A 20927-nucleotide genomic window follows, 5' to 3' on the forward strand; every position below is an offset into this window, starting at 1 on the left:
GAAGTGACTGCAGCTACAAGGCAGCTGCGGGTACACGTGCGCGTCTTTACTCTCCATCTCCATCGGCGGCCGGCTGGGACGTGTTTGTGCAGCAGGGAAGCATGGTCTCATCCTGCTGCACACCTCGGCCGTAGCTCATAGCAGCCGTCTGGCCAAATCAGATCCGATCAAACCCGAAGCGAGGGTGTATTAATAGAGTGCTGTCCTGTCACTGCCGTTTAGTAGCTACTAATCAAAGAAGTGGTGAGCATTAGGAAGTTATTTGCTTCGTGCACTACAAGAAAATAATTGAATTATTAATGTATTTCTTTAATAATTTAGGTTAATCAGGCTCCCTTATTGGTGTTTGAAGATTAATGCCCCAGGCTGGAGGAGTCTCACCAGACATGCACACCTCTCCCTCTCCAGTGATTTTTATCTCCTCAGGCATAACAACTGTGAGGGGTTACTGGTGCTGCGTGGTTATTCACTCCAATTTAGTGTTAGTGGACAAGGAGGGTTATTGTTTAGCATATATTCCAAGAGGGGTCACCTCTGAATCACAGCGACCCAACCCAGCATCATAAATGCTGTCAAAAGGAGAAAATTCTATCCAGAGTTGCAGGAAAATAATAGTAGAGAAAAACATGATGGAAAATACTGAAGTCTGACACTAGTGGTTTCTAACAAGTCCATTCCTTCCTCCATGAATCTTAAAGGTCTTGTGACGTTGCGCTCCTTGCATTACAAGGAGATGGAAGCTGGTTTATCATCTCTTACAGCATTTGCTGCACTGCTGAGATCTCTCCTCAGAAGTGCCCTCAGCAGGATTTGCCTGCAGCATCGAGGGTGAGGAACTGGCGGCAGCCAAGGTAAGGCAGCAGCCTGCCGGCCTCCTCTGAAGGAAACCATTCTCTAATGGAAAGCCAAGCATGAACTCAAGGAGGATGAGAACAGAAGTTACCTGTGTAAAACTCCTGGGAAGGAAAGAACAAGCCATTCCTTAGATTCCTGTAGCAAAACACATGCTCCTGCTTCCCAGAGTAACACTTCAGTATTTGCAATAGTTTCTTTTCACACAGTTAAATGATGATTGCCTGTTTTCTACAGCTTAAAGACAATTAGTTAATTGAAAAGACGGTCTTAATTGAGCTGGCAGTAATACAGATTATTGCAGGGTTTCTTGCCTCCGTCTGTTGCCCATGAACGTTCTAAGTGGAACAGCGCAGAATGTTGAACGCCTCGCGCTGGCGCTGGGCTACACCGCTCGTTTGTTTTCCACGACCTGCCTCGGCAGCGCTCCCCAGCAGGCACGAAGCACGGTGGTGCCACAGTGGGGGGTCTGTGTGCGCACCAGACCGGTGAGCTGGGGGTTCAGCTGCCGGCTGCTGCGGTGGGGCTGGCCCGGGGAAGGAGGGCAGCAAACAGTGCTGCTGCTTCAGTCTGACCCCCCGAGCGCTGCTGTCTGCGAGCAGAGGTGCTGTTCCCAGGGAAGGCTGCCAAGTGGCAGTCTAGTGAACCTGTGGATCGAGTCACTCCTCAGATAAATAAGGGCAAGACAGCAGCATCTCGCATTAGTATGCAGTGAAGGTTGGCTCTGAAGTGGCACCTTCGGAGTGCTAAAGCTGTACTTTCAATGTCAAACGCGGCTTTCAGTTGGAAAATATTTCTGTTGCTTCACCCCTTTGGCTCACCTTGCCGTTCCCCACAGAGAACCGTCCCTGCTCGGTACTGCTGGCTGGAGATGCAGAGCTCTGCATGGATTCAAGGACAAGTACAGCTGCATGAAGAGGTGAGCCTAGATACAGGTACTCGAGCTTGCCAGGTCTCCTGCTTGTGTCGGTGACTGAGCAGCAACGTGCACAAACACAGAGTGTCCTCCCTCTCCTTATTAAATACCTTGTTGCCAAGTATAGCTGAGACTTGGCTGAATTTTGGCTTTACTGCATCTTTTAAGGGAAAAAAAATCCAAAGAGAGCAGGGCAACTTTCCTAAATGTAAAAAATAGTAGGTATGACTCATCTGTACTTAACTCTCTCAGGGAGCTTCACATCAGAGCTCTGGTATCTGAGGCAGCTGTGCCCCAACGCAGTGGCAAAGTACAGAACTCAAAAATTTACAATATAATCACTGTGGGAATTTAGTATGTTTATTTGTTGATGATAAGTTCATTGAGCAATTGCTATTCCTAGTCAAAGAAAAGCTTAAGACCTCCCTGCGGTGCTTTTTTTCCTTTTATTTCTAAGCAAATTACCCCTTGGAAAGCAACAACCCTATACAAAAGATCATTACTCAGAATATTGCTGTTTTGTGCAATAATCATTTTCTTCCCTCCTGAGCCTCAGAGAAGCCTCAGAGAGCATTAGCTGCTCCCTCTGGCCACCCTTGGTGTCACTGTGCTCAGGTTTACCAAAAGGTATAAAGGATTTTATCCTGCAGGCTGCAAACGGTTCCTGGCAGGTATCGTATGGCTTGATATGAAATTCTGGAGAACTAGCAATAACATTATGCCTTTGGATGGGTAAACCTAAAATTGCTACTAGACAGCCGCACGCACTCTTACAGGGGTCTCCTTATCAGCCTGACATCACTGGGAGGGATGAGCAATGACCCGTCTTTCTAGTGCGCTGGGAGAGGCCGCTGCACTTCAAGCCATGGGATTATGGAGCAGTGCTACCCCACAGTCGTCACCTGAGATTTCTCTAGTGACAGCTAAGAGAAGCCCAAACCAGACCACACACCTAAATCCAAAGCAAGAACCCTTCTGAGAACCATCCTTCCTGTCTTGTGGTGTCTCTTGCTGCTTATGTCAAGCACGAAGTGTTAAAAAAGTGGCTACACCGGCAGTTTCCAGTGGGGAGAGTATCTGAGCTGCATCCACTGGTACTCACCTGTAACTCCTTATTACAAAGAGCTGGGAACCAGCATCCTTTAGCCCCTGTCACTCCTCCTTCCCTCTTCCCCAACAAAGACAGCAGACCTTACGCAGAAATAGATCTTTAATGAACTATACAAAAAAATTGCCTGGTCATTCCTTCTCCCCCCCACTTCTGGTGAGCTCAGCAGAAGAGGTGCAAGACTTTGCGGAAGAAGTTCCTGAATTCTGCGTTGAAAACGGTATAAATGATGGGGTTGAGAGCGCTGTTGACGTAACCCAGCCAAGTGACAGTGCTGGTGACTTGACTGGGAATGGTGCAGGACTTGCAGAGAGCCCTGGTAATGTGGACCACAAAAAACGGTGTCCAGCAGAAGAGGAAAGCACCTGTCAGAAGAACATTAAAGAAAGTGATGTGAATGTTAAAAAAGGTTTAATTTAACAAATGCAGCCTGGGCCAAACAAGAATCGAGACTGCTTGGAGTGCTTGGGGAAAAAAACAGCAGATGTGCTGACATGTAGAGCTGGGCTTACGCCCAGACAAAAGTTTAGGATGTCTTTCTAATCCTAAATGTTGATGAAGAAAAGTCTAAGTTATGTATTAGTTTTGGATTCACATTTAAGATATGAGGAGCTGCAGGTTCACTTTGAAGAAAAAGCTGGATTGTGAACACCGTACATCTGCCCTCTCCCAAGGGTGGTGTGTGTTGGCACTACTCTGGCTCAAAGGGATACTGAGATGTCCACTGGATAAACATCCTCTCATGATAAGGGACGGGTACAGCTGGTCTCAAAACTGCAATCAGGCTGTTCCACAGTAACAAGGGGCGGGTGGGTGTTAAAACATGAGTCTACATGTAACAGAGAGGGAGGAGGACCAAAGACATGGCACTGGGGAGGTGGCACATGAAGGATGTGGCTTTTATCTCACCCTCACCTTCTCCAGCAAGGAGAAAGCACGGTTCTCAGGGCTGCCCAAGCACCATGCCTGGCAGTCTGGCTCCTGGTAGGGGAGTAGGCAAAGCATGTGTTCACTTTGCCAGGTTTGAACAAGTCCTGCCAGACTGAACCCTGCTGTAGGACAATGCACCGCGTTTCCCACCCTGTGCCAACCATCACTGACTGCTACTCACCAACGACGACAGGCAGCACCCGCATGGCCTTCCGCTCCCGGCCGTTGATCTTGGCCCGCTTCCGACTGTGTCCTGGGTGTGGGTATTTGAGGTGTGGGTAGGAGACAGTCTGGATCCCATTATTCACCACATAGTCCCCAGGGTGGTCAGAGCGGGCGTAAGGGTTGCGTTCCCCTGGTTCCAGTCCTGTCTGCTCTCTCTCAATAAAGGTTGATGGGTGATACAGCTTCCTGTTGGCCCCATAGATGCTGCCCCTTAGCTTGGCTTTCCTGGCTTCTTCCCAACGCTTGAGTCCTTGGAACATGGCGCAGTAGAGCACCAGCATGACGGGGCAAGGGATGAAGAAGGAGCAGATGGAGGAGTACACGATATAGTTGTCATCCTCCAGCTGACACAAGCTGGGGTCCCGGTTTGGGACATTGTTGAGGCCAAATATGACTGGGGATGCTACAGCAAAGGCAAATATCCAGGTGGTGGATATGAGGATCAACTGCCGCAGGTCGATTTGTCGCCGGTTGTAGTTCAGTGGGATGGAAACAGCGATAAACCTGCCAATAACAGGCCCCAGGTGAGTCCTAGTATGGCGTTGTCGCCACTGGTAACATAAGTGAGTGGTCCCAAAGCTACTTGCCCCTGTCCTTCCCCCCAATTAATTTACTTACACAGCCAAGACCAGGGCTACAACCAGTACCCCCCCTCAGACGAGCACCCAAAGGGACAGCTCTGGCCTCGTCACGCAGCTGTGCTTCAGCTTGGCCACCACAAAGATACTGACAGGACACAAAGATGGTGATGGGGAAGCATGGTAGTGTAGAAGACCCTCCTTAGGGGAGAAGAGGATCCAGCTTCCTTGCATGGGATCCTTGCAAGGGCGTGTACAGAAGCAGTTTGGTGCCAGGACCCAGTGGTCCCTCCTCTGGCATGAGGAGGGGGAAGGCACTTACCGATCCACGCTGATCGCACAGAGGTTGAAGATGGAGGCTGTGCACAGCATCACGTCCATGGTCATCAGGGCATCGCACAGCACCGTGCTGAGGGACCACACGCCTCCCTGGAACTGAAAAGATCCCCGGGGTCAGCAGATGCCATGTCTCACTGCCTTTGAAATGCTGGGAAGCAACTCCATGGCTGGGCGCCTCCAAACCAGCAGCCTGAAGTCGAGCAGTCCTGCCCTCGGCCCGACACTCCCCTTTCAGCAAAGCAGTGGCACACGGGAATAAGCCCCATCCAAGAGCTCACAGCTTGCTTAGGGCTTTGTGATTCTGGCCTGGCCGGAGAATCGAGCCCATGGACCACCAGCACTGCCAAGCAAGTCGTGATGGGCAGAAGAACGGATGCAGGACAGCCCACTGCCTTGGGTCAGTGCAGAGTGACAGCCAGCAGACCCCCCCGAAACACCCCAAACTCACCACCCCAAACTCTCTGCAGTAACACGGGGCTGAGCGTTCGCTGCGCAGCATCACCAGCTGCCAGTCGCTGAGGAGGTAGAGAGAGGCTCTGCCATAAGCTACAAGAGCATAAAGCTCCGGTTCCATTTTTCACGTCCAAGCTGCTCCAAAGTCCTGCTTGAAGACCATGTAAACAGGTACTGTGTTACACAACTGTTTCATTCCATGAGGATAAGCACCAGGTCAGCCTCAGGAGACTGTGCTCAAGCTAGTCAGATACAACCTCTGGTTGGCTCTCTCTACAATTGCAGGCACCGAAGGCAAAGCAGAGGTGCTGCCAACGAAAGGATACGACCAGATGTGTGTCAGTGGGCTGTATTATTTGGAAGTGTTCGCTCTGCTATACAAAAGGTATCAGTTAAAAATCTACGCTACTGCATCCCAAATAATCCTCAGGAAAAAAAAAAAAAAAACAAGTCAGAAAATGCCCAAGGGTTTGTGGTTCATCAATACCAGCTTGTGGAACAGGCACGTTTGCTCAGCAGCGTGCTGTGAACGCGGCTGTTGGGAAATGGGAAGGGGAGGAAAAGCTCAAGAAGTGCGGAAATGAGTCAGGAGTCATTAAACCCTTCTTCAGCACATGGCACCAAACGCTTGTCCAGACCCTGTTGCATCCAAAGCTGATGCACTGAATGTCAGCTTCCTTTCCTCACACCAGGACAAGTGCCTCCAGGATGAGACCATAAACAGGTTATTTATAAAAATTCTAATTTTAGTACAACAAGAGAGGGTGCCTTTTTGTTCTTCCCTGCCAGTAAAAGAAAGGCTCAAAACCCTCTTCAGCTCAAGCTGAACCCCTCCATCCTAGTTTAGCAGTTGAGAGGCTCCCTCATTCCCCCTAGTCAAACTCATACAAGGCTCTGCCATCCCACACCACTCAGAAGCCGCACAACTGCGTGTGGCCCGCAAGCACTGACTCCAAATGAAATTTTTGTAAGAAACACTCAGTTCCAGGCACAACAAACCAAGCCTCTGCAGCTGTTGTAATGCTGTCTTGGGCTGTGTGCCGTGTCCATGAGGCACGGGGCACAAAGCGGTAGCGCTGGCAGGGAATGGGGAGAGGTTACTTGGCAAGAAATAAGACGAGCTCAACCAGAAATGCACAAGCTCTCCTGAGGGACAGGTCTGAGTTGTCTGAGGGTCTTTTTTTTTTTTTTTGAATGGAGCATGTATTTCATTTGCCAGGCAAAGAATCCTCCTCCCTGGAGGTTCAGACAAATCATATGTTGAGATGGTGCTGTTCCTCCTAAGCATCACTGTTTCAGCCCCGCTATGGCTGAAACAGGAGCTAAAGGTGCTTTCAGATCTAAAGCTGTCCTTGCATCACCCCTTAGAGCAGGGGCTGGGGGGCAGGTGTTCACACGAGGCTGCTTACCCTGTTGCTGCAGGCACCCTGGGACTTCAATTTTCAGCTGGGTCATTTCTCAGCCAGCGGCACAGGCTCTTTGAACAGCCTGTGGCTGAGGACAGAAAGAAGGACTGCACTGGCTTAAGCTAGTACAGCCACCAAAACCTACTCGCAGAAGTTTGTTCCAACTGAGGGCTCATCTCTTCCAGTTGTAAAACCAGCCTGTTGTTTTAGCATTAAAGCACTTTTTAGGCTGACGCAGAAAAAGCACCAGCTCAAGCCCATTCCTGCTCCATGCCGTTATTCCCACGAGCCCGTTCAGCACAGGCCGTCAACGCGCTCACACCTGCAAGGGCAAACCAGGAGGGCTCAACGGGCTGTTCCTACTACAGCAGCAGAGAATTTTTCCTCCCAGTTTGTGATTGTCAGGCAAACTCCACCATCCTTTGGGTCCCTCTGCAGAGAGAGCTTAGGTTAAGAACCCAAACCCTGTATTCAATGTGCCGTACAAATAGGTATGATTTTAGCTTGGAAACAAAGCATTCAGCAGCAATGGCCACTTGTCATTACTGACTTGACCACAGGTCTTTTATCAGCAGCTTGCAGATCTATTCTCTATCACACTGATGCTTAGCCATTCAGCTATTTTATACATATTATATACACATACGTGTTTTTTTCTTTAGCTCGTACTCCTTCACAGTCACATTAACACAAAATCTTGTGCTCACCCTCTAAACAGGCCTACGGCAGAATTTAAGGAGCTGAGCAGTTGCAAAAGGCACCACCTTCCCACAGGAATGCCTCCGCCTGGGGCCGGCAGCCCCGCAGCCCATGGCCACTGCGTCCCCTCCCTGCAGCACCTTTGGCACTAGGCTCACCCCAACACCCCAGCACTGCTTTTTGGAGATTGACCACTGTGCTGATGTGAGCTAGTTACTGCCAGGAAGGGGCAGAGCACAGCTGGATAGCTCAGCCCCTTTGCAAAGTCGCATATATACAGAATATATGTATCTAGATATATTCTTTATATATTATATAGAATATGCACATGTATAAAATCATATATAGTATACATATACTATACTAATAAGCTATATATTATATATTGCTATAAGATATATAATATAGTAAACATACATGTGCATATATAGAGGCTTCAAAATGTTTTTCTATAATATATATACTGTATATCAATACCATATATAATATTTAATACATTATATATAATTTAGTCATATATTTCTACATTATATATGTAATACATGCATTTTTGGAAAATAGCTTTAAATTTATTATATTTATTATTTAAAATAGATTACAAATAAATATAAATAAAAAATGCCACTGGGACTTTGCAAAATATCAAGCACTATATATAGTATATACTCTATATACTCTTACTATTATAAAATATAGATTATATATAATAAATATTACTGTACAAATATATCACTACATGTAGTATATATATTTTTATCTATATATAATGTGCTATATAAAAATTATTTATATATAAAAAGATACGTAAGTCCCAGAGATTCTTCTATTTTATACACATATATATTTATCCATATCATTTATCAATGTATTAATATTATGTATTATACAGTGCATTAATATATAACAATATAATATAGAACATATCTATATAACATATCTATATTATATAACCTATATTACCATCATATGCCATAAAATACATAAAACATACATAATGTATTATTATATACTATGTACTCATATTTACCCAATAGCTATTATATCTGTATATATGAAGCTGCTCACGAGCAGACAGAAGCAGATGAACAGCTCTGCCCAGCCTGGGAAGCCCCAGCGTGCCGGAGGGCTGCCTGCAGCACCTGGGGGCTGCGCTTGTCCCCGGGCAGACCCCCAGCTGCCACGCCAAGGAGCACGACCCCTGTCACCACATTCCTAGATTAGCTCCCTAATAAGCACTTTGGTACCAGAAAAACATTGACCAATCTGGGGAGGCAATGGTTAAGGAATGAGAGTGTGAGGCCAAAAAAAGCAATTCAGCTTCTTCCTAGAGCGAGTGAAATGCCTGGCACCTGGCACGAGGGCAGGGGAGATGCCAAGGGTAGGGAGAGGAGTTGAACCCATGTGCCAGCACAAAGTGAGGAGCGATGGGATGAAGCCGAGAAGCAAAATAAACCATCGCTGTTATTTGGTTCTAAACCAGAAGTAGGGGAAAGGGCTTCTGTTTAGTCTAAGTAACCCAAAAGAAAGCCACTCGGGGAAGCAGGTGTCACCTCCCCGCACTTACAGACAGGTAATACGACCAAGGCTGGAGACCAAACTGGAGGCATGCCTTCCCAGGAGACGCCTGCACGGCAGGAGTGGTGCAGCCATGCCCGCCCAGCTCAGAGTGGCACCGCTCGCCAAGGCACACAGCCAGGGTACTCCAGGGGTGAGCTTGACCTTTCCACTTCTGCTCCACAGCTGCTTTCCAAAGCAAACCTACAGTAATAGTCAGCCAGTGCTCATATGGTCTAACCTTGCTGGTCTTGCGCACGGTTCAGGAAGTGGGTATAGATTTGTTCATGTATGGGTGCTAAACAAGAGGTTCTGGGTTTATTCATCTCAGCACACAAAACAAAGCCACATGGGTAACGCTGCGTACGTAACGCTGGGCAGGTGCAGAAACCCCCGACCCTGCCAGGAGCAGACAGCTCTGCAGGGATTAATATCAGGAAGTAATGATGTCATGCACAGGATTATGATTAGTGGAGCTGTAAAGCCAAAGCAGTCTCTGAAGAAACCGTTTGGCTATTTTTATATAGCCATCTCCCTGGGAGGCAGCCCAAACCTCCAGGGGAGGGCTAGATTCAGACCTGAATGCTTCATTCAGCCTTTTCTCTAGCACAGATCAGCCACCCCAAACTGAATTTAGGAGCTGAATCACAAAAAAACAACCCTCAAAGTTTTGCCAAGCTCGCTGCAATCCTGACCAGTTCAGTTCAGATTATGAGAGAGAAATTTTGATTTTCAAAACCTGGTTGTGATTTTGGGGAACTAATTGATTCTGAAAAGGACGAGAGCTCTCAGGGTGCAGCACCTTCAGAGGACACAGCCTTTGTCATGAGATTCAAGTTGGGCGCTCCGAAAATGCTACAGACTCTTCCCTTTCCTCATCAACCCCTAAGATTCTGACTTTGGGGAAAGTGCTGGGAGAGGACTTGCCATTATACCATGTTTCTTGCCTGCCCACCTTAGCAAAACGTGCCAAGAACTTCTCTGATGGGTGAGTGACTTTGGATTAGAGGCATAGCTGGCTTTGCTGGGTCATGTGATTAAGAGGTACCTAATTACAGGAGGTTGCATAAGATTAGCCCATCAAGGTACACCGTGTAAAGCTTTAGGGATCATAAACAGCTCAAGCTGCCTGTAAGAACTGCTCCAGAGCAACTCCACTTCCATTGGCTTCTTGCATTCTCTGCTTTTTCAGTGTGAAGCCCTTTGTTTTTCTCCAGCGATGCAGGATCAGTAGTGCTGGTGCTGAGAAGACACAGACAGCCAGTCACACAGCAAAACAGATGCTCTGCAGGCAAGCCGTCTCCCTTAACAAAATAAGAGAAAGCTGCAAATGTACCCCCATGTCGCAGACCGCTGGTATCTTGTTCTTCAGGAATCACAACCCAAAAGGCCGTTGTGATTCCCCTCGTATATCAGAAGGCTTTATCTCAACTCTTAAGGGTCTCAATCCAATAGACCCAATCGAAGGCTATCCAACAGAGAGCCTCAACTCACTGCTCTCTCAATCAGAAGGCTATTCAACCAAGAGCTCCAATACACCGCTCTCCGGGGGCTCCTACCAGTCCAGTACCCAGGAAGGAAATACCCCACTCCCTTCTGGGAGTGCCCCGCCTTTAACCATCCATGAGTCACGTGGTTCCTGGCTGACCAGCGTGACTCACAGCACCTGTCTTGACGAGGCACAGGTGCTTTCTATTTAGCCCATGTAGCAGCCAGAAAACTTCCCCGACACCCCCACAAGCCAGCCTACCTGCTACAATGCTCCTAAGGCTCATGACACTCTGCCAGCTCTGGCCAGAATGTAGTCTGAGCCTTAAATAGGCGAGGTCAGCCATATTAACCACCGCACTCGAAACCTCCAGGCATCACCTCTTGGAAGATGATGGAAAACCGTATGTGTGTGGCAGGGAGGGACACGCTCTGTCCTTAGCTCAGCACTTCATGGCAGGCAAGGAGGGTTTATAGGAAGGTGATAACTATCACCACTCCGGACAGAAGCCAAAATCCTTTCAAAGCAACATTCCAGGTGCAGACTGGCTGCTTGTTTAGCTGACCAAGGTTGGCAACACCAGTAAATTCGCATGCAGCCACTGTGGCCTCTTAAAGATACCGGTATCTCACCACAAATAGCACTTAGGTTCTGGATCAACCACTATATGGACAGGATGAACAACTCCAACTGCTTTGTACAAAGATACAGAGAGTTTATGGAAAGGATTCTATAGGACGGTGGATGGCAGAAGATGGACTTGACTTCTCAAACACCCTTGCAGGCTGCCTTCCTAGTCAAGTCATCTTGATGTCCCTATTCCTAAGCACAGCTGATTCATAAGAAAAAATGTGCCTTGTTGCAACAAGCCTGATGCCAGAAGAGCTCTTACACCGCCAGTGCTCTTGAGGGCATGAGCCAGGACAGGGCCAAAAGTTTTAGTCTCATTTCCTATGATAACAGCTCTCGTCTAAGTCCTGCCTCATGCTTCTGCACGGCACCACACGGCAGCTTCCTACTGGCCTCTCTTGCCAGCCCTGCAAACTAAGAAGTGATCCTTCGGTCTTTGGTGGTGGACAGCATCTGAAATAAGATACCCAGGCAACAGCAGCCTGAAAGTGAATTAGGAGATACCCGGCTGAATTTCCGAACAAGCGCCCGCCTGCCATCAGCAAGGCCATGTGTGGCTTGAGTGCATAGCATGGAGAGACTAAAGTGCTAACCCTGAGAGCCCAGGCTATGACACCAATCAGAAGAATAATAATCCTTGCAACTGGGTGAAGTCCAGCATCAGAGTCAAAGAATTGTCCAAACGTCCACAAGAAGCTGACTCTGGGCCTTTTTTCATGAGCCGTGACGACTGCTGCATTCTCCAGAAGACACAATGCAGCCTGCAAGGCAAAAGGAAGGAGAGGGAGTGGGACACAAGACAAAGGCGGCCTCCCATCTGCTCTAATGTCCTTTCTTGACTTAAATCAGTGAGGTCAAGGTTTTTCAGAAATGAGGAGCAAGTCTGATCATCCACCTGAGACATTATGAGGGCCCAAAATTCAAAGACACCTCCCCCCCATTATTGGTCACCGAAAAAAAACACCTTAGCAGTGGTTTTTAATTGCTGGCCTGTATCACCTCCCCAGTGTTTGGTACAGACACTGTGTGGCTCAGATGTCAGTCAGGCCTAGAAGAACATCTAGTTCCACTAAAGCTGTAGGATTCAGGGAAAAACTGATCTTGAAAACTGCTGCAAAAAAGGAAGACACATTCACAGAGAGCCACAGAAAATTTGGAGGAGGGTGGAGGTCTGGTCTCTCATCAGAAGAGCTGCATCACAGGCAGACATACACACAAGATGCTGGGGAAAGAAAAAAAAAAAAAGATATCTTTTGATATCAGTGGGACACTGACAACCTGAAAGTTTTATGCAGAACAGCATCACCTTCACCAAGAAAACAGCTTGTGTAATTAGCACTGGCTGCTCTATCGCTCTGAGGATCTGCAAGGCAGAGTGTCTGCTTGGAAAGACTTAACTTCCCGGACCTGTAGAAGGAGCCAGGTAAAGATGCACATCTGCCAAAACTGTTTCCTCTTCCGCGTAATCAATTACCCAGATCTTAGTGGCAAAGATGTTTACATAACCACGTCTTACATGGCTCCTGCCAGCAGCGTCCTGGCTCAGACTTTGTTTCACAGCTCAGGCACTAGGCGTGGATTAAGGAGAGGGCTGATCAGCGGAATGGTTTGCCAAGCGAGGGGGGTAGGATGTACGCTCTACGGCAGAGTACCAGAGTGGAAGCTGCTCAGCCTGGCACCTGCCTTAATTGGGAATGCCTCCAGTTAATGAGGGCTATATAAACTGCTGCTGTGGCTCCTGCTGTTGTCACAAGGTCTTTGGGCAAAGGAAGGAGTTAAACACAAAGACAAGCCTTGGCAGCCATGCAGCTTCCTCACAGCAGATTTCTAGTGGGCAAAGCCACTCAGAGCCTAAAGATATCTGCAGTACCTCCACAGGACCTCACAGCTCTGCCTTCTCATGTGTCCTCACTGTCTCAGGAGCAATAACCCCCATTTTTCAGTGCTATCAGTCCTCCAGGCAGACTCTGGTATCCTCCTCTGGCCTTTCTTCACACAAAAGCATGGCTTTGCTCCTGAGGAATTATTGCGGACCCCCGGGAGTGCCCCAGGCCACCTCCTTCCCCCTTGTTTCTCGTCATTCTTGCCTTTCTGGCACTGGATTGATTGCTAGAAGAGCACTTCACACTCTCATCAAAAAGACAAGGCCGCTTGTGAAAAGCAGTCTACCTTCCCATGGATTTTTACCTGTCCCTGCTATACTGCTAAGACCTGAGATTCCAGAGCACTGTGGAAGATAAACGCCTTCTGCATATCAAGGCAGCCTGTCGTGTGGTAATTAACAAACACTAGAACATGTCTTTGTTCCGTGTCTGAACAAGCTCAGTGGAAAGTGCCGGACACATCTGTATCACCACAGGCACATGACTGCCTGTGTACATATTGATACCTGCACATTGGCTCAGAAAAATAGCAAACAGCAGTAATCCACCTCCATCCAAACCAGCACTCCCATCAGAATGAGGACTGATCAGGATACAGAAGTTTATCTGGTTTCTTTAAAGATGGTGCACTTCTGCAAAAGAGAAACTGGCTGTAAACACTGCCCCATCAGGAATTCACTTCACATCCAGAGTCTCAAGAGCTGTTCAGTTTGGAAACGGATGCTTTAAGCCAGTGGAAAGCTGATGTTTCTTCCCTTCCCATCCATAGGGTACTTCTTGGTTAGAATGGGTTGTGGAGATCAGAACTGACAAATGACAGCAACATTTAGATTTATGGAAGGCCAGCTTCATCACATCAGTTTCAACACTCTTTCTCATTAAGGCCACAAGCGTTAACTTGAGCTGCTAAGGCAGATATATTTGACAGGACAAATTATGGAGGAAAGAAACACAGCCTGCTCAACTCCCAGCAACGCACAGTGAACACTAGAGAGAGGTTTAGGACAGGGCAGGACCTGGCGGAAAACGTTCATCTCACACAGGGAAGGCTGGTCAGTGGGGAGAAGAGGTCTACAGGCTTTCCTGCATGCCTGGAGAGTGCCACGCAGCTCCAGTGCAGTGGGAGATACTGATTTCCTCCATCACCAGCCTATTTCCAAATAAAGTTCTTGCAGCCAATGACTGTCCATTTTTATATGCGCTGAGGGAGCCTAGTGCAACAGGACCACAACTGGCCAGGATTAATAGACACCATCTCCTGCTCACCACCAGACAGCCATCACACCACTGTGGTGCTTCTCCCGTAAGCTGCGAGTGTAAGGATAGGACTGGAGATGGCCCCATTTCCCTGCCCTTCTGCCAAGCTCTGGTTCCAGCCAAGACTGCAGTGATTGTGAAATGGTACAGAAAAGACACAGTTGTGACCACGCACACCTATTTACCTCTTGTCTAGCACCTGCTTTCAGCAATCCTCCAACCCCGCAGGTACAAACAAGAGACATCCAGAGAGAGCTAACACAATTTGGCTTCCTACAGCCAACACCTCTGAACGCTCACCATGGACTAAAAGTTTAGCTGTGACAAAAAGTTATGCTGGCTCTTTCAGAAATACAAAAGGAAAGTATGTGTCAACAAATGCTGCTAACACATCCGAATAAGCTTTCTTAACAACTAGAAAGAACAGTCAAGATCAAGGCCTCTCCCACTGTGCTCAGGCTTCTGCGGACAGCAGCAAAGATAATCCACATCTCACAGGAAGGAATGCCATCCTCACTAAAGTTCATGGGAGATCTGTTGTTTTATGGGGATGTCAGATGTCACCTTAAAAGTTTAAATCTCTCCAGCTGTCTTCTAAAGCCCTGACGGGGAAGGTTATTTCCAAAAAACCTAACACAAGAAGCCATCTTACAGGAAAAAAGCACAAGATGACCAAGATCCTCCTGCTGAATTAAGGAAGCCTTCAGAGTTTATTGTTCTGCTACTACTAAACAAGAAGCAAAAGACCACCCTCTCAGTCAGTTTTCAAGTTTTCCAATAAGCCCTCAAAGTCCACCTTTACCCTGTCAGGAACTGTACTAATGTTAAAAAAAAAAACAACCAACCCAAAAAAACCCACACCAAGAATAAAGATTGAACTGAGCATTCAGGACTGTCCATGCCACGTTTTCAGTGGCTAAACGCAATGGTACAGAACGCAAGTTGAAATCAAGCTAGTTTTAAACAGTAGCAATCACTATACTCTGCACCCCTTGTCCGAGCATCTGATTCTGATGTGCAGTTTTTGCTTTTTGTCTCCAAGAAAAGGAAAAAAAAAAGCCCACAAAAATTCTTCTGTCCCTGGCACTGACTCAGTGGCTACTCTCACTTTTCTTTAGCGTGTTTCAGAACAAAATGAGCTGCAAATCCTGCATCAAACATAGGAATTATTAAAAATGAACGTGGGCACTATGGGCTTTGAGCCCACGGAGAAACCTCCAGGTATGAAACGGGTACTGCTTCAACACGGACTACAGCCTAAGCTGCCCTACATTTCAAAACCTCATTGCTTGCTTGAGGAGGCTGTGATTGCGGTACAGAGCTGCCTTCCTCTCTGTACCTGTACAGGACCTTCCACACGCGCTCTGTGTGCAACCGCTGAGCAAGAGGAGAGCAGATCCTGATGCACACTCTTCTCGCAGGGTCTCTTATGCCTCTGAAAGCCTGCCCTGTCGCAGGAGCTGCAGAGGTTGGAGGGAAAGACAATTCTGTCATATGCCACCTTCATTCCCTGTTGTTTAATACCCTGGATGCAGAGACATGGAAGAATTACATCACGTAACTGATGTTTATGAACAGTTATGGAAGTGAATACACAAAGTAACATCATAGCCAAGGCACAGGCTGGACAGCGCAGGTTTTTAAAGCTCGTACAGGGCTGAATACCCATTGGCCAAGCATCCGCAATTTGTGCGATGTCTGTGGTACCCAAGAAAAGCCCCACAATGCTCATGCCCAATTGGAAGCATTTTCAGAGGTGCCCCAGACTATGTTAACTAGCATTTCACATATGCCAGCAAAACTCAAGCCTGCAGGCTAGAGGAAACCACATTGGTATATGTGTCTGCCCACAGAATTGGGAACTGGAGGCATGGAGAAACAACAGAAAGAGCAAGGGGGGAAAAAAAGGGAATTCCAATTAGCAAATAGCTGAGAAGAATCATGAAGACAGAGGCTTTCTAACCACCAAAATTGAGTTAATGAGGGAAAAGCAAAACCACCAAAACCAAACACCACAGGGGAGCTCCTGTCAGTGCAGTGGAAAGAGAGAGAGGAATCCAGTACTCCTGGTCTTCACTGGTTCTTCTTACTGTCCCCAGCTGAACCTGTCCCTCCACAATGCCACTGTCTCCAGAGAGGTCACAATGCCCTGCAAAATCCTAGGACCAGGTAGAGAGGCTAAAAGCATCCTAAGCTCTAATCTGCAGCCTACCTTGCTTAAGAAAGTATAGTCCCATTCCAGCCAGGCGCTGAGCGGCCGCTCTGGCATGGGAGAGAAGGGGAGATGCTAAGACCTGAGCACTGCTAGCATGCTCTTGTGTTAGCCTTCAAGGATGGGAACACAGCCTGGTCTTACTCATGGGGACAGCCCCTGCCAATCTCTGAGGAAGCACTTAAGCCACCACCTTACAAATCATGTGGCTGGCACAAAACACAAGGTTCATCTGACACATGCATGCCCCAGACTACAGCTCGCTGGGGTTGCTCACTGTGCAGAAAGGTTGCATCCTGGCTCTCCCTGCATCTGGAAAGATGAGTGCTCCTGTGTCTTTCACATCGCCAGCTACTGCAAGGACAGGTGCAAAAACCCTGCTATTTTGGAATGTGGGTGCTTTCATTCACTTGTGCAGGGCAGGAGCCACCGTTTGGTACTAATGAGCCTCTTCACTCCAGCCCAACAAATCCCCCCACAATCTCAAGGCACTACAAATCCCCTGCCAGTAAATATTTATCTCCCTCTTACAGAGAGGCAGAGAAAGATGCAAAACCACTCAACTTCTGGAGCTCCTGGTTTTCTTTCCCTCAGCTGTCGCAGCATCAGAGACAAACAGGTTTTGGAGGTGAACAGAAGGCCTGACCGAAAGTCCCCCAAGGTGGCTCTCCATGACCACTCTTGCACGCGACCACTCTTGCACGCAGGGTCAGGCCTGGTCGAACCAGAGCACGCTTACCAGGAGGAGCCCTGCAGCAAGCTGACCAAAGCCACCTCGATGTAGGGTGACCAAATCCCATCCACCTCCCTAAAAGACAGCTTCCCCTACTCAGTTCGACATGCAAACCTGGCTCCTGGCTAAAGCTCTGCCTTAACACCAAACCTGCTCACCTTACGCCAGACACCCAGGAACTGTGCAACGCCAGGGCTTCCCAGAGCTGCTGACCCGGCCCGGGGCAGACACCTCGGTACACCTGCGCTCGGTCCATCTGCAGCTCGGCAATCGGGACGACGGAGAAGCCCGTGAACTTGCACCAAACCGGCTGCCGCTGCCATCGCTTCTGTTCCTGCAGCCGGTTTGCGCCGCGGGCAACAGCGATGCCGTGTGAGAGACTCGGAGGGAAAAGCCGCGGTGGTTTGAAAGCGACATACGCATCCCTGGAGCGGAGCGGGGGACGGAGCAGGAGGGCTGGGGCGGTCCCGAGGCGCTGGGCAGCCCCGGTAGCACCCCCGAACCGGAGGGATGGAGGTGGGGAACAAACCCGAAGAGGGGCTTTAACCCTCGGTTCTCGGTCTCTTGCCGATCCCACCCCGCAGCCCTATAACTTTCAGGATCCCCGGGCACAGAAGCCACAACCCCCAGTCCTACCGGTGCCCCCTCCACCCCGCTGCCCCCGCAGCCCCCCCGGGCCGCCTCACCTCGGAGTAAACGTAGAGGGGCAGGACGAGGAGGGCGAGCAGCAGGTCGGCGACGGCGAGGCTGACGATGAAGTAGTTGGTGGTGGTCTTCAGCGCCCGCTCCGTGCAGACGCTGAGGCAAACCAGCCCGTTGCCGCCCACGATGAGCAGGATGAGGACGATGCCCAGCACCAGGGCGGCGATGTTGTGGCCGCCCGCCGGCGGCGGCGGCGGCGGCGGCGGCAGCGCGGTGCCGTTGCAGGGCGCGGCCCCGGCGCTGCCGTTCCCCATGGCGCCGCGGCGCTGCCCCGGCAGCCCGGCGCATGGGAGCTCCCACGCCGCGGGCGCCCGCCTCAGCCCCCGCCGCCGCCCGCCGTGCTCAGCACCCCGGCGAGGCCCCGGCGGCGGGCCGGCCGAACCCAAACTTTCCGCGGAGCGGGGAGGAGGAGCCGCCGCCGCCTCCTCCTCCGCCACCGCCCTCAAGCTGCCCCACCCGGTTCCGGCCCCCGCGGCTCCAACTGGGTCACCAAGCGGCTTATGGGGCAGCGGGAGGGAGGATTAGGCTCCCGGTGTCCCGCCCCTGTGCCCCTTCCCCCAGCCGACCCCCGAAGGAGCTGCCGCCGCGAGGGATCGCCACCCCCGTAAGGCGAGGGGAGCGTCGTGGTGGCACATCCAGCCCCGGAGGAGCCCCCCCTTGGGGATGCTCCTCGTGGGACCGACCCCTGCTTGTAACCGAGCTCTTCCCGTGGCCGAGGCGAGTGCTGCCAGTCCGGGGCTTTACCGAAAAATAGCCGGGGATTAACGCCTTGCCCTTGGCTGCCTAACTTAGCCTAGCCTCCACCGCCAGTGGAGGAGTCATCTTCTCCCAGGATTAGGCTTTTTGTTGCCTCTTGAGCAGGAAGAAAAGAACAACTCTGCACTGAGACAGCTAAAATTTCTTCTTTGATTAGCCACTCTCTTCCAGGAACAGCAGCAATCGGTCGGTATTCCGTATTCAGTGCTTCCCGCCCCAAAGCAGTGATAAAGAAACAACATTTCCTTCAAAGCTAAAAATGATGATAAAATCATGTGGCATGTTTTGCGGTTGGTTTGGTTGTGTTTTTTTTTTTTCTTTGGTTTTCTGTTTTGTTCTGTTATTTGGGGTCATGATTTGCTTGACTTTTTTGCGTGGTACGTGTTGGGCCATTGAGTGACTCCTGTTGTAAAAGTGGCATAGTAGGAAGACAAAAACCAAGGACTGACTCTCCTACAGTGAGATTTCTGTATGTTGGACATAATGTCTTTCTTGGCATGAGCCTGACTATGTGTACATGACTCAGAAATAGCAGAGGCACTGACCCCACGAGCACTGTATTGCAAATGTTGCGGTAGAACAAAAGGATTCTTGGGTCTTAGCTGGACCTTCACAAAGAGGGGAAAAAAATCCAACAGGTAAGCAAGTGTTTAGAGCAGAAGGTTGTTTTAAGTCAGCCTGACCTGAAGCTGTTTTCCTCAGGAGACTCAAAGCAGTAAAATGAACAGCAATTAGAGAAATCAGTGCCGTTAGATTTGATCTCCAAGAGCATCCGAAGGACTGTAAAGTCTCTGAGAGTCCAGAAAAATGGCAAACATTGCCCATTTTTAAATGGGAAGAGACAAAAAATCAGGGCACTAAAGAGCAACCTGAGTTGCTTCAATCTCAGAAAAGTAACAGAGTTGATTCTTTCTGTGCTAGACCTAGGAGCACTTGTAGATATGAGGAGAAATAGTAAATATCATGTATCACAACTTTAGCTCTAGCTGCAGTCTCACATGGCAGTCTCTTAAGAAGTGTAAGAGGAAAGACTAGATGAAATTATTACAGGTTGGGTGAATAACTGGAAAATTGTATTCCAAGATCTGTGCAGAATCTGGTAATATGTAGTGTTTTCATAATTGACCTGAGTGAGGGTCCAGAGAGTCCTTTAATTGAATTTTAAGATATTACCAAGACAGGAGAGGCTGCGAGTCTCTTGGAGCACAGAGTAAGAATTCAAAATGGTCTTGATAAGTTGGAGAAACGGTCTGCCAAATGCAGGATGCAATTCAAAAGGAATTTTACGTCTGTCCTGTGCTTCGGCAGGAATAATCAACTGCAGAAATGCAGGATTGAGGAAGCAACCGGACAGGCAACAGGTGTGGGAGCAAAGGTGGTATAATAGCAGGTCGCAAGCTGAACACAGGGGCTACAATGTCTTACTGTTGAAAATGAGAGAAAAAAATAAGTAAATGCTCCACTGGGCTAATGCTGTTTGTGAGGTACCTGTGCACCTGCAGTCTTGGGCAGCCTTCACTCTGTTAGCCCCACTCAGAGTCACTTTTCACGATATTCATCGTAATTATGTCAACGAAAATGAGATACATCAATTCCGATTCCTAGAAGTAGGGTTTAGGGTAGGGTTTCTCCTTCCCTGGGACTAACACTTTCCCACTGCAGTGCTACAAGCAGCAAGGCAGATACTGCGTGTGCTTGGCTCTGACACCACTTACTGTGTCTTTTTTACTGATTAACAACCCGGGTGACCGGTGTGGGGAACCAACAGTGCCTCTATCTGACCCCTTTGTATGTGTCCCCTGCACCCCCTGCCATGGTGAAGGCACATCACTGCATTCACCCCTGCACAGATGGAAATGAACTCGGTGCAGTCTAGCAGAGATGAAGCCTGAGGCTCAGGAAGGACAGAGGAGCTGTGACCTCGCCCATTTCTAGCCCAGATGGCTTGGGAGATGTGAGACCTGATCCAGACTCAGTGAGCATCTTTCCAGCTGTTCTACCAAATCCCAGCTCAGACGTTAAGGGTTAGCTAACCGTTCAGATGAGCCTGGTGTTCATGGAAGGCAGTGGGAAGAGAAGGCATAGCAGGAAAAGATCATTTACACTACGTGGAGGAGGAAACTACATTATTGGCAGCTTTTTATAAGACGAGAAGCTTCTCAGAGTTGTTTATAGGCTCCAGCTATCAGAATTTCATCTAATTTA

At 48.9% G+C, this 20927-nt stretch overlaps 1 protein-coding gene across 1 annotated transcript; it reads right to left on the reverse strand.

Annotated features, from left to right (window-relative positions):
• Window positions 1–3038: 3038 nt before the first annotated feature.
• On the reverse strand, window positions 3039–18220 carry DRD4 (dopamine receptor D4). The gene is made up of 4 exons (XM_086613528.1): window positions 17951–18220; window positions 4932–5044; window positions 3988–4535; window positions 3039–3241 (listed from the first exon to the last, which is right to left on the reverse strand). Exons 1-4 carry the CDS (start codon window positions 18218–18220, stop codon window positions 3039–3041), a joined length of 1134 nt encoding a protein of 377 aa, XP_086469654.1.
• Between the last annotated feature and the right edge of the window lie 2707 nt (window positions 18221–20927).

This window comes from Tauraco erythrolophus, chromosome 6, assembly GCF_009769465.1.
Source record: "Tauraco erythrolophus isolate bTauEry1 chromosome 6, bTauEry1.pri, whole genome shotgun sequence".
NCBI classification, from domain to species: Eukaryota; Metazoa; Chordata; class Aves; order Musophagiformes; family Musophagidae; genus Tauraco; species Tauraco erythrolophus.